This window comes from Abramis brama (assembly GCF_963993115.1).
Source record: "Abramis brama genome assembly, chromosome: 3".
Classification (NCBI taxonomy): Eukaryota; Metazoa; Chordata; class Actinopteri; order Cypriniformes; family Leuciscidae; genus Abramis; species Abramis brama.
Genome location: NC_139965.1, coordinates 4468805 through 4483715, shown reverse-complemented (window position 1 = coordinate 4483715; position 14911 = coordinate 4468805). Strand labels below are relative to the sequence as shown.

The following is a 14911-nucleotide window of genomic DNA, read 5'->3' as shown; positions in this document are numbered from 1 at the left end:
ATATATAATCCAGATATGTTCACTTAGGGTAATTGTTTATTTTTATAAACAATATTTTGGTTAATAAACCAGCTAAAATAATTGCATTTACTGTATTGGTTTGAAAATGTGATGCAAGGTTGATTGATTTGTCTCAACTAAGTAAACATCAAAGTAAACATCATAAAGACCCATTCACACCAAGGACGATAACTATATAGTTTTAAATATTAAAGAATAACAGATAACAACACAGAGAAACAATATCAGCCTGTCATCTTCGAGTATTCAAAAAACGAGCCAATGCACATTGGCGTGTGAGATTTGCATCTTGCGCTCTGCCCCGCAGCTCGGGTATAAATACGGAAGCAGATGCACACACCACTCGTCTTTCGCTTCGGAGCCGATCGGATGTCGATGTCTCTGAAGAGTGTTGAAGTGTTTTCAACGAGCGAGTGTATCGGTGCTTCCTCCGGAAGTCACTCCCAGTGCTGGTGTGTTACAGCGCGAGTGCAGCGGTGATCGCGAGCCCTCTGAGCTCTCAACTGCTGTCTTAACAGCATTCTCTGTGTTTGTTTGTTCTGACGGTTGGTTAGAGGGCGAAGAGGGTGAGTGCTTCACTGGTACAGGCTGCACCATCTCCTGTCAGTGTTGCCGCGGTCATTCCCCTGTGTGCTCCGGCACTGGTTGAGAGCACTATTTCCTGAAAGAGCAACATGGGTGTGTCTGCCTCTTTTTCAAGATGCCATTCCACCCATGCATTTCTGGATGCAGTCGTTCCCTGTCCCCAGCTGACGGTCACAATAGATGCATTACGTGTTTGTGCTTACAACACGCTGAAGCAGCTTTTGTGGATGGTTCATGTCCCCATTGCGGGAACATGACTATCTAAAGACTACTTCTTTCGTGAAGGTGGAGTCCCCATTCCCATACCCCGCTCTAGCGCCCCCCTCTGGCCAATCCCAGAGGAGACCTACTGTGCCATGTGTGAAAAAACATACTTTTTCAGAGGCTCCTAGGGCATATGGCATCTGCAGTAACGCCGCTCGGATTGCTTCACATGAGACTGCTTCAGCACTGGCTTCACAGCCGAGTCCCGAGATTGGCGTGGCAGAGCGGCACGCTCCATGTGACAATCACCCCGGCCTGCCGCCAAACCCTCAGTCCGTGGTCAGACCCTTCGTTTCTCCGGGCCGGAGTGCCCCTAGAACAAGTGTCCAGGTATGCTGTGGTCTCCACAGATGCCTCCAACACCGGCTGGGGGGCCATGTACAACGGGCATGCAGTAGCGGGGGTCTGGGCGGGCCCCCAACTGCATTGGCGTATCAACTGCCTCGAGTTGCTAGCAGTACATCTTGCTCTGAGACGCCTCAAAACGCAGCTGCTCGACAAGCATGTACTGGTCCGTACGGACAACAATGCGACCATTGCGTACATCAACCATCAAGGTGGTCTACGCTCCCGTCACAGACACTGTGCAAAGTCAGGGAGGAAGAGGAGCAGGTCTTGCTAGTTGCCCCTTATTGGCCCAACCGGACCTGGTTCCCCGAACTGATGCTCCTCTCGACAGTCCCTCCCTGGCCCATTCCTCTGAGGGAGGACCTTATCTCTCAGGGACGGGGCACCGTATGGCACCCGCGTCCAGACCTCTGGAAACTCCATGTCTGGTCCCTGGACGGGACGCGGAGGTTCTAGGTGATCTACCACAAGCTGTCGTAGACACCATCACTTCGGCGAGAGCACCCTCTACGAGGCATGCTTACGCCCTGAAGTGGAACCTGTTGTGAACCTGAACCTGAAACGCCCAGTCCATATGTGTAACCTCCACATGATACCTCCCTACGGGCGGGATGTGGCTTCCGCAGCGTCTCCCTTTCCCCCGAAAGGGCACGCTTTCCCGGTGTTATCCAAGTCTGTCTGAGTGGGTCAGTTACGTATGTAACCCTTGTTCCCTGCAGGAGGGAACGGACACGTAGTCCCGTCGCCAGTATTGCTGGATCACCGCTGACTCCGGGCTCCTCTCGGCTCCTCAGCAAAAAACAAGTGGTGCGTGCATCCGCTTCTGTATTTATACCCGCGCTGCAGGGCGGAGCGCGAGATGCAAATCTCACGTCAATGTGCATTGGCTCGTTTTTTCAATACTCGAAGATGACAGGCTCCCTAAGCGTGATCCCAATCAGTACGGTACGTCCAACTACGTCTCCGTTCCCTTCTTCAGGGAACGAGGGTTACATACATGGATGGACCTTAAAATAATTTTTTTGAGTCAGAATATTGTTTATATTGTTACGTCCCCTGTTTGTCTAGGGGTAGCAGGAGAGTAACATATTGTTATAAAAGACAATGTCCACACGGAATAAAAAAAAAAAAGTGAAAGAACGAGAGAGAGAGTTGGTTCTGTCCGCAATCCCAGCACTCAACACACACACACAGGGTATCTCTTTTAGATTTTTTTAATTATCAGTAAAAATCTCTTTTACAGCAGTTAGGAGTAAGGTGAGGAATTAAATACAACTCAAATAAGTACCAGAAGACACCACATACCTCAGGAGGGGGTTAAAGCCAAAACAACAAACAAAACTGAAAAACTACCTGGGAGTAAGAAAGTCTAATTAACCTATAAAACCAAAAGAATCAAAGAAACAACATCTCTCTTACCTGACTTCCTGACTATCCCAAAAACAGGAGAAAATAAGGGGTTAGTAAAAACAAAAGAGGCACCCACCTCCCTACTGTGTCAGCAAGCAACAACAATAATGGGGCACACCAAGTTTTCTATCACTACAGAAAACACAACAGACTTTCAAGAAGCTTTAAGACACAAACAAGGTCTTTCAACGTTCAACACAGTCTGGGAAAGCGGACAGGACACACTCTCTCTGGGGAACAGCCAGTTTCCCTCTGTTTAAATGCGCTCCTCTCCACAAACTCTGATCAGGAACAGGTGGCATCAATTAGGCTCCTATGAGAGGACAGGGAAGAACAGAGGAGAACAGACAAACTACTTTTCCCAGCAGGCTGTTGGGCAAAAGGGAAACACAATCACAAATAACATACGTCCTGGGACGTAACACCTCCTCCCATAAGATTTTTCCTTGAAATTTCACAAAATGAAAGAAAAAACAAAAACAAGTTTCTACAATGAAAAACAGTGCACATTAGGTAATATCAACATAATACAATTTTAAACTGGTGGACTTGTCACAGAAGTTATCCAGCATTTGCTCAGTTCAACACCACATCAAAAGCAAGGGAATGGTTCTCTACACCCCACTTAACATCTTTACCAACTTATAGTTTGAGTTTCTCCATTCACATTATTTCCTTCTCTGACTTCAAGCTCAATCCTCTGCTGACCTCTGGGAGGTTCAAAGGAAGCTTGCCACAATGAGTGGATAAGGTCAACAACGTTCTTGAACTCCATCACTGGCAGGTGCGCCACTGCACACTCCAACGTTCTTGAACTCCATCACTGGCAAGTGCGCCACTGCACACTCCAACGTTCTTGAACTCCATCACTGGCAGGTGCGCCACTGCACACTCCAACGTTTCTGACAAGGTGTCACCCAAATTACCGTCCTTAACCACAACAGGTCTGGGGAAAACCTGGTCACCTGCTAGATCATTCCCCAGTATGAGACCTGCTCCTTTAAACGGTAGTTGGGAACAAACCGCAAGGTTGACTTTCCCAGTCACAAGGTCTGACCTCAAGTGTACCTGATGGAGAGGAACACAATAACACCCCATCCCAACACCACGTATTAGTACATCAGACCCGATGTATGAATTCTGTGAGAAGGGAAGTAACTCTTTCAGGATTAAGGACTGTTCTGAACCAGTATCTCGCAGGATCACAACAGGTTGATGCTCAGTGTCAGACAAGGAAACCGCCCCAGCATGAATGAAAGGTTGCATGGACTTCTTTTTAGTCAGAGACATCGCTTGCACAAGAGCAACATTCTTAGGGTTACCATCTACATTTTTTTTCCAAGCCTGGCAGTCTGCAATTAGGTGATCTGGATCTAGACAGTAAAAACAGACACGTCGACCTCTTCCACCAGGGGCAGACCTGTTGTCTGAATAAGCAGTGTCTCCTGACATACCTGAAAATGCACGCGTCGAATCGCGTGTCACAGTGTTTGGATGGGAAAATTGAGTGTTCGACGGCCGAAAAGATGGAAAAACCTTTCGGTGCGTCAGGATAAATTCATCTGCTAATACAGCAGCATCCAATAGCGAAGTTACTTTTTGTTCATTTAGATGAACAACAACACTTTCGGGAAGACAACCTTTAAAATCCTCCAGCAAGAGCAACTCTTGCAACTGGTCTAAGGTAGTGGTCTTGCTGGAGAAACACCACTTTTCAAATAATGCTCTTTTCTCTCTTGCAAATTCTACATGAGTCTGTTTCGCCGTTTTCACATGCGCACGAAACTTTTGGCGATATGCCTCAGGCACCAACTCATATGCTCTGAGAACAGCGGCTTTGACTTCTTCATAATCAAGACTTTGTTCAATCGGTAACGACGCACAAATCTCTTGAGCCTTACCGGTCAAACTGCACTGTAGGAGCAAGGCCCACATATCGTTCGGCCACCTAAGCTTACCTGCAATGCGCTCAAAAGCAACAAAGTATGCATCAACCTCGGACTCGCGAAAAGAAGGCACAAGTTTGATGTATTTACAGACATCAAATTCTTGACTGTTTTGCTCTTCATTCGAGGTAAGAGGTATAGCAGGAATGGATGCGGAGGAAGAACCGGAGGAAGACCTCAAGCGTGGAACAGCTTTAACCCTCTGAGGTCGACAAACGCGCCGACGCGTTTTGCCGGATTTTCTCCACATTGTAGCACTATAAACTTAAATTACTCCATCATTTATGGTCATACAGAAAAAAGAAATATAAAAAAAGAATCTGTGATATTTCTCCTTTTGTACGTGTCCACTTACAATCAAATCAAAACATTGTGCTTTTGTAAAATAAAGAAAATAAACAGGGTGTGCTTTCTGCCTCTCCGTCGCGGTGAACTTTTTTTTCTTGAGCACGTCTATAAACTGAAACAAAACTCAGCGAATACTTGTCACACATTTATGAGCCATATACCTTTATAAACATTTAAGTGTGTACTTTTAAATGATCGGATTCAAAACGAAAACAAATATTCTCTGTTTAAGTAATTTGTATAAAACCAACAAGATGTCCAGCTTCTCAAACGCTTGCTCATTACAGTTAATTTGGCCACGCCTACTCGCGCAAAAGATATTCACATGCAAATCTCCACATGGAACGCGAACGCGCTCGTTACCTCAACAACAAAACACTTCACTTCACTTTTCGTCGAGTTTGAAAGACGTGCCTGAGCTTACATTGGATTTAGGCTACCTCAGAAGAAGAAGAACGCGATTTGAAGACAAGAAAGATAAGGTAAGAAATTCTTACATAGCCTAGTTTGTTATTGTTGCATAAATGTCACGTTGCAGCTGAACTGTTGCTAGATATATGGGGAATATTATAATATTTAGACCCGTGTTTACTGTGTTTGTGGATATCTGCTCAAACATAGATATGTTTATGGTAACCATAATGTTTTATATTTGAGAGTGATCGCGTTTGAATGTATCATATTTTGCAAGCGATCGCGTTTGAATGTATCATATTTTGGATGAAAGCAAAACGCACCAAACGGCTTCATGTTTTTATTATTATCTCATTTCATATCATCATAACGGATGGAAACATTTGAAGTAACATGATAATCAATATATTTTTCTCTAGCTTCTTTTGGAAGATTTATAGGCTGCTATAGGTTATTTATTGTTATTATTATTTTATCCGCACTGCGCATATACCTTATGCCTACAAGGCACAACAAACCTGGTGTTCATTATATTATATATCGTTGGAAACGTGTGTGTGTGTGTGTATTCTGTGAATTTTAAAAAGCAATTTTAAAAAGCAATTTTAACCAGAAAAATCTAATATTTATTTCCAAAATCGTGCAGGCCTTTCTCTTGATATCAGTATGTTCACTTTTTTTTTTTTCAGGTCCCAGATGCCACTGAGGACTTCAACATTCACATGAGTCTCAGTACGTGAACATGGTAAAGTGAAAATCTTGGAAATGAAAGGTATGTACAATGTTTTTAGGAATGGCACAAAGGTCTCTGTCTTTGAAGTGCTTTTTTGGCATTTGTTGTGTATCTTTGGATTATGTTGTGTTGTAAATAAATCCAAACAATTTAAAAGCCATTATTTTTTAAATCTCCTCATTTACAGTATTGTGCAAGGTTGCTCAGAATGATAGGGGCCTGATAGCTCCTAATAGGGCCGTTAGGGGAGGTTCTTTGTCTTTCTCAGGTGAGAAAAGCTTACATATTAATGAGCTCTCGCATAAGGCTTTTTCACACAAAACACGTCGTAAAATTTTTAAATCAATATATTGTCTTATCTGAATGAGCAGTCAGGGTGATTTTCACATAGTTTTGCAGCAAATATTCTAGGCTACGTCATACAATTTTCAAAAGTCTTGTGAAGAAATAATCAGTATGGGTTTCATGGCCTTATTTCAGTGAGAATTTTTTTTTGTATTTTCAAAAACCACGCATAAATGTCATTATCTCAAAACTACAAACTTTTACATACATGCTGCTGATATATTATTGTAGCAGAGTTTGTGCTGAATACAGTGTAATTAGACTTTAGCCATGAAAATGTCACAAGTAACAGAAATAACCAGAAATGTCAGAGCATGTCAGAACACCTCCAGGGCCCAGAAAACAGCTCAGACCTCAGAGGGTTAATTTCCATAGCTTGCAGATCTAGACGCCGCAGATTAATATCACGGTCAGCTTCTACCTCAACAACTCGGAGTTTCAAGCGCAAATTCTCACACTCCTGTTGTTTAATTTTGAGTTCTAACTCTCTTAAACGAATGGCCTGCACCGGATCAAAATTGGCACTTTCAATAACATCACTACCAGGAGAAATTTCCTCAGCCACAACTACAGGACTGCCCTTAACATCAGTATCTGGTAAGATGCCATCGCGCACAAGCTGCTCAAACAGTGAATCCTTAATTAATTGTTTTGTCGCTTCTTTTGGTACATCCAAATTAAAAAAATTTGCAATCAAAAGTAGATCCTTTTTCCTACACTTATTGAAGACCTCTGTAGTGGGAGAAAGCGTAAATGCTAATAAATCAAACTCCATTTCGATCACCCCCAAAAAAGACGGAAACAGTACAAATAGAGTAAGAAATCACCTCTTTGAAAAGTTGAGACGAGCCCCCAAATATGTTACGTCCCCTGTTTGTCTAGGGGTAGCAGGAGAGTAACATATTGTTATAAAAGACAATGTCCACACGGAATTAAAAAAAAAAAAGTGAAAGAACGAGAGAGAGAGTTGGTTCTGTCCGCAATCCCAGCACTCAACACACACACACAGGGTATCTCTTTTAGATTTTTTTAATTATCAGTAAAAATCTCTTTTACAGCAGTTAGGAGTAAGGTGAGGAATTAAATACAACTCAAATAAGTACCAGAAGACACCACATACCTCAGGAGGGGGTTAAAGCCAAAACAACAAACAAAACTGAAAAACTACCTGGGAGTAAGAAAGTCTAATTAACCTATAAAACCAAAAGAATCAAAGAAACAACATCTCTCTTACCTGACTTCCTGACTATCCCAAAAACAGGAGAAAATAAGGGGTTAGTAAAAACAAAAGAGGCACCCACCTCCCTACTGTGTCAGCAAGCAACAACAATAATGGGGCACACCAAGTTTTCTATCACTACAGAAAACACAACAGACTTTCAAGAAGCTTTAAGACACAAACAAGGTCTTTCAACGTTCAACACAGTCTGGGAAAGCGGACAGGACACACTCTCTCTGGGGAACAGCCAGTTTCCCTCTGTTTAAATGCGCTCCTCTCCACAAACTCTGATCAGGAACAGGTGGCATCAATTAGGCTCCTATGAGAGGACAGGGAAGAACAGAGGAGAACAGACAAACTACTTTTCCCAGCAGGCTGTTGGGCAAAAGGGAAACACAATCACAAATAACATACGTCCTGGGACGTAACAATATATTTTTCCAACTGGATAACTTGTATGAATTATCACCAATATAACAGTGTTGGAATTTATCAATTCTTTCAATTAAATCTCTGCAATATCTTACAAACTAGTTATACAAAGCGTTAAACTAAACCAAAGATCTTACAGCACACTTCAGCATGCAGAGCTCATAGATGACACATCCCAACCTCCAGATTTCACTGTAAAAAAGCGAATATTATAAAGGCTTTAGCTTTTGGGGTTCGGATATGGAAATATAAATAGTCAACATTGCAAATGTAGGATGCTTGTTACGATTTCTCATCATAAGGTTTGCCACTCAAATTCTCCGGTGCAACATATGAGAGAACTTCAGTTTCTGCTGTTTGTGCATCACTGGACCTAATAAAAACAGAAATATATGGTAAAGAACATTATGTTTGCACATATGGACTATTTTGCATTTCGTTTTGAAGAGTTACCATTCATTAATCTCTCCAAACTCTCCAAGACGAACAGTTCCACATGCAGTGAAAAATATGCTCTGTCATAAGAAAACACACATATTTGACAAGTTGATAAGGAAGGTGGGAATGAGTGGCTTGCAATAATATCAGTCAAATTCAAATCAATAGAGCTTCTAGATATTTTGTGACCATGTCTGAAAGAAAATCAAATAATTGCAGAGAAACTCCCAAATATTTTATCTAAGATTAAATGTCAATAGAGTCAATAGTGGTTGAAACATGGAAACATGAAAACATGCTTTCAGACCATATATTATCTGATTTGCATTCGCACCTTGGGCTGCAGGTTTTTATGTTGAATCTGTTGATCATGCAGGTACTTTAATGCCATGCTAATCTTCACAGTCCAGTCCAGAATCTGTAAATTGATAAAATGTCAAATCAGAAGTGTTTGCAATAGATTTGTATTTTTTGTTATACGAGTATGGTGACACAGTGACATTATTTTTTTTTTCTTAATTCACATAAACAGAACATTACACATCACTATTTAGAGCATTGCAAATTGTATGGATTATTTGGATATGTTTCTTTATTAGGCTATATTAATAGATTTTAAGTATGTATACACACTTTCATATTATTATTATTATTATTATTATTATTATTATTATTATTTTTATATTAGATTGCTACTACCAAGTTTACAAACAGGATGAACTACCCACCTGTTGTAGGAATAGTATTGTGGGTTATATATTTACAAGATTATTGACATCCTATTACATTTTATATGCATGAAAAGACTGACTACCATTGTTTGTTGACTCAAATGCTTTGAGTCATGGGGACAGCAGTTAATTATAGTTTGGTATCATTAAAATATTACACGATTTAAATTTGACCTCACAATCAAACCTCATTCTCAGATGATTCTGCGGCCTCTATTGTGCGTTTGATTTTCTGAGTGAGATCTCCGAGCTCTTTTCTGAGACAGACAGACACATATGAATCAGAATCTCTCTTTCCATTTAACAATTTTCTTTAAATATCATGATAACCTTTCCTTTGTGTCCGTCTTACCTGGCCAACACTGAACTTTTTAATGACAAACTGATCTCCACCTTCATTTTTCACCAGGATCATCTGCTCGTCTTCACTCACTAATGTGTAGCCAGGATATTTGGTATCTGACTGATTGTTGCCCATCTCAGAAACTTCTGCAAAGCGAAAAGTTTGAGAAGGATTTTATTTCTGTGGACATCACATGCTTTCTGTCACGTCTGTGTTTGGTTTTGGTTCATGTTTTCTTCTTTAAGATTTCATGTTGTGTCATGTCATTCCCTTGTTCCTCATGTGATCATATCATGTGCTTCTTTTGCTCTATAGCTGTGTTTAAAATCACCCACTAATATACCCTCATTCACTATTCCCTACATTACTCCACTAATATAGTCCACTGAAGGAGTGAATGAAAACGAGTGAGTGAATTCGGACACTGAGTGTGCCGGAAAATTGCCATATATCATCGTTCAGGGAGAAAACTGGACAATATAATGCGTGTTTTCGCCTTTTCTACATGTAAAAACAGACTGAGGGGGAGATGTGAAGATGCCGGATAGCAGATCTATTAATAATGTCACTGATTAAATCCACTGCCTATCACTCAATGACATAATCACATTGGGAAATGTGAATATTTAGAATGACAATTAAACTCCAGTTACATTGGGCCTACCTGCGAACACTCCCAAACACTCCTTCTTATAATGGCTTTATTTACAAAGCACAAAGAAAACAAAAAAAATCAGTGTGAATGCAAAGAATAGTTGAATGTAGAACTTGACTGAATTTTGTCCTGCTTGTTTCATGATTCAGGCCCATTTATACTTTATTTAAATTTTGCTGCTGTGATACATTTAAGAAATCCATCTCGTCTTTTTCGTTCTGTTATTTAGGTCGCCATTTAACCATGGTTTACGATAGCTAGTTAACTCCTCCTATTAAACAAATGAAACAATATTTCCACCCGAGTCTGTGATCAAAGTAAATATAAATTCTCTCATTTATGATGCAGGTGTATTTATATTGTGCTTAGAAAAAGTATTTGTCACCTCCAGACCAAGACAAAGGCATTCAATTAATGATTATGACGAAACAAGATGGAGTAATAATAATACAGCATGGACCTCTTAGGTCTAAAGTAACGTAGTACATTTTTCCACAGAGAAAAGGAGGAGTCTTACCTTATTTTCAATAATATCTGTGTGTGTCTCAAAACTCTCGAAAGTCACTGAACTCACTTCATTTGTGCAAGATGCTGTTGGTTAATAATTTATAACAATCACACAAGATAGCAGAGATCCAGTTAGAAGCGTTTAGCCACACACTGGTCAATTGCAGGAACATTTACTGTACAGGCCCTTAATCATTTCATACATTGCATTATTATGATTTTATTCCTCTTTGTACTGTAAATCATCTATATTGCACAAAGTTGTCAGAAAACAAAAACAAAAACATTTAGGTGGCAACTTTTGATGGCAAATTTTCCACGGGGGAATAATTTGCTAGGAGTCGTGTGAGGTGAAGTTTTCTTTAGTAAATGGTTTGATTTGAATCTCATCTTTCCATCAATATCTGTCGTTCTTGCAGCTCCATGTAAACATGTATTATGTTGCAGTTCCTTGTGCAGAATAAATGTGCCATAATTTTGCTCTTGGTGAGGTTTGACTTTAGACCCTGAATGAAAGTGAAAGCATTCAGAGGCGTCTGGAAGCAATATAATATTTCAATATGAACCTTAGAACTTTTATCATTTTTATTCTGTTTATGATGATATAAGTGAATGTGCTTTAATATTTAACTTATCTGACTTATTTGAATTATTCACAAAATGAGTCATACATGGAGCCCTAATGGGCAAAATGCATAAGTATATATATTTTTTCACAATGACTTTACATAAATTAATTAGTAATAATAATAATAATAATAATAATAATAATAAGTTTATTTTATATAGCGCCTTTCTCAAACCCAAGGTCGCTTTACATAGTAGGAAGGCAAGGAAACACAACAACAACAACCAAAACAATACAACAAGACAAGTTATCTATATGAAGTTATGAGTTAGGTGTGGAGAAGTGATCGTTAAACAAAAAGGTCTTGAGATGTGCTTTAAAGAGGGAAAGAGAAGTACAGTCTCGAAGAGGTTGTGGGAGGCGGTTCCAGAGTTTGGGGGCCAAGGCACTGAAGGACCTGCCACCCAGGGTGGAGAGTCTGGAGCGGGGGATAGCCAAGAGATTTTGGTCAGAGGATCTGAGTGAGCGGGAAGGAGTGTAAGGGATCAGGAGGTCACGGATGTAGGGGGGAGCAAGGTTGTGGAGTGCTTTGAAGGTGAGTAGTAATACTTTGTATTTGATCCGGGACGGAACCGGTAGCCAGTGGAGTTGGTGGAGAATAGGGGTGATATGTGCTGATCGTCTGGTATGGGTGAGGAGCCTGGCTGCTGAGTTTTGAATATATTGTAGCCTTTGAAGTGATTTAGCAGGGAGACCAAGGAAAAGTGAGTTGCAGTAGTCTAGACGGGACATAATAAAGGAGTTAACCAAAATCTGAGCATCACTAACAGAGTGGGTTGGAGGCGAGCAATGTTGCGGAGGTGAAAGAAGGCAGTCTTAGTGAGTGATTTGATATGAGGATCAAAGCTAAGGGAGGAGTCAAGCAGAATGCCAAGGTTTTTAACAACAGGGGTAGAGTGAACAGGTGAACCATCAATGTTGAGAGTGAAGCTGGGAGATTTGGAGAGGATGCTTTTTGGGCCAATCAGGAGAATTTCGGTTTTATCTGTGTTGAGTTTGAGAAAATTGTTTTGCATCCATAATTTTAAGTCAGAAAGGCAGTCAGTGAGGGAGCATGGTGGTGGGTCAGAGGGAGAGGGAGTGGTAAGATAGAGTTGGATGGCATCTGCATAACAGTGGAAGTTAAGACCGTGGCTGCGTATGATCTGCCCAATAGGGAGGATGTATATGAGAAAAAGTAGGGGCCCAAGTACAGAACCCTGGGGAACACCACGAGTGACAGGGGACTTGGAAGACTGATGTGAACCCAATGTTACAAATTGCTTTCTGTTGGAGAGGTAAGACTGAAACCAAGTGAGTGCTGTGCCAGAAACACCAATAGCAGACAGACGGGCAATTAGAACATTGTGGTTGATGGTATCGAAAGCAGCACTAAGGTCAAGGAGGATGAGAATGTTAAGTGAACCAGAGTCAGCAGACAGGAGGAGGTCATTAACTATGCGTAGAAGAGCAGTCTCTGTACTGTGACATGAACGGAAGCCAGATTGAAAAGACTCGTACAGGTCATGGTGATTAAGAAAAGTGTGAAGTTGAGAAGCCACCACTCTTTCCATTACCTTGGCCAGAAAGGGGAGGTTGGAGATAGGGCGGTAGTTTGATAGTGATGTTGGGTCGCAGTCCGGTTTTTTGAGAATGGGTGTGACTGCAGCAGTCTTGAGGGCAGCAGGCACAACACCAGAGTTCAGGCAGGTATTTACAATCAGTGCAATGGGTTCAGATAAGGATGTGTTGCAGGCTTTAAGTAGAGGGGTGGGGGCAGGGTCAAGCTGACACGATGAAGAGTTTGATTTATTAATAATGTCAGTGATAGTGAGGGAGTCAATAGCGGTGAAATGGGAGAGCTTAGGACCCAGAGAGGGGGGAGATGAAGAGAGAGAGATAGCATTGTGGTTGAAGCGGTGGTAAATTTGGCTAATTTTGTCATCAAAGAAGTGTAAGAAAGCCTGACACTGCTCAGGGGTCTTAGGACAGGCAGTGACAGGTGGTTTGAGGAGTTTGTCCACAGTCCTGAAAAGGGTTTTAGGCCTGGTCATGGAGGACGTTATGAGTAATGAGTAATAGTTTGAACGGGCAGCATTGAGGGCATCCCTATATGTCAGAGTATGTTCGGTGTAAAGCATGGAGTGAATTGTAAGGCCAGTTTTCTTATATAGCCGTTCAAGACGGCGGCCAGAGGCAGAGGAGGAATTAATTAGTACACCATTAGTTGTTATTTATTTTTATTTTTTATTTTTTTAAGGCAATCGGTTTGCATGCTTTCGTTTATAAGTAAGGATAACTAATTAGATTTTACAGTGTATATGTGCAGGTGACTAAACACCTTTATGTGCAAGATGCAATATTGCAGAAGAGGTATTTATGGGTAATGTGCTGAGGGTGAATTTACATATTGCGTTGATGAAGTATTGATGCACATATTAATGAAGTGCATAGACTTCATCAAGGTGAGCCTCTGAAGTTGCTGCCAATGGGTAAAGTTTGTCTGGTTAGTCGTCCAATCAGAAGTCGTTACTACACCATCTGGCCACAGTGATGTCTCTCTACAGACCATTCAGAAGTTGTGTTACACGCACCGGCTGGCACCACATAAACAGCTTATATGCTCTCTCTGGAAACATGAGAAATAAGTGAGACAGGGCAAACTCTGCGTCCGTTTTTCATCTCGCTCAGCAGAAAGAGGAGCGAGGATTTATTAAACATTCACAATTTAATTCCTCCTCTGTTACAAACACTCAATGTTCTCTATGAAATAAACACGACTTCAAAATAAAATACAATTTGTCTTTTTTTTTCATCTTTCAGCAAATACTGAGTTATAAGTTTTGTGTGATTAAATAAATCAAAATGACAATAACCACTGTTACCCTGTAAGTTGTCTGTTTTCAACTTAAACTAATACACAGCTTATGTTACCACTTACATATCGTTCCTAAATGCATTTTCCATTTCCAACTAAAATCATTTTTACTCTTCCAAAATGCATGAGCTGACAGACTTTTAAATTGTTTTTAACCACTTTTAAAATATATAACATTTGTTTTTAATATTAGCTTTTAACCATTACATAAACTAAGTTTTTAACATTAGCTTTTCACATTTTACCCAATATCATACATTTCAAAACTATTAGACTTTACAAAAATGTTCAAGGAGCTAAAAATAAAACTCTGACCGACGTGACTTTGGTAGCAACATGTACATATGTCCACATATTCATAAAACAGCCTTATTAGCTGACATTAAAACATTAAGCAACATGTCAACATATTATACTAAAGGTACTTGGCTTAATTTACTATTCCACCAACCTGGAAACAGGAGAAATAAGTGAGACAGGGCAAACTCGTCTGTTTTTCATCTCGCTCAGCAGAAAGAGGAGAGCTGCAAAGCGGACCAAACTGACGTAAAGCACAATAAGCGCCACACCGCCCCTGCTGGCGACCTCACAACTACTCCTGACATAATATTTTAGTGCAAGGATGGTGGAAACAGGTTCATTACCCCTGAACAAATATTCAAAACATTAATTATAAAGTTACAGAAA

General features: G+C 40.7%; 1 protein-coding gene across 1 annotated transcript in view; it reads right to left on the bottom strand.

The window, feature by feature from the left end:
* Positions 1–14732, bottom strand: part of LOC311079134 (uncharacterized protein) — a 162979-nt gene extending 148247 nt beyond the window's left edge. The window contains exons 1-7 of the mRNA XM_084108340.1: positions 14676–14732; positions 9587–9723; positions 9422–9491; positions 8838–8921; positions 8519–8580; positions 8352–8438; positions 8203–8257 (exon numbers count right to left, since the gene is read on the bottom strand). Coding sequence (XP_083964466.1) covers positions 8203–8257; positions 8352–8438; positions 8519–8580; positions 8838–8921; positions 9422–9491; positions 9587–9633 — 405 coding nt within the window. The 5' untranslated portion in view covers positions 9634–9723; positions 14676–14732. The remainder of the gene's footprint in view (positions 1–8202; positions 8258–8351; positions 8439–8518; positions 8581–8837; positions 8922–9421; positions 9492–9586; positions 9724–14675) is intronic.
* Positions 14733–14911: the final 179 nt, after the last annotated feature.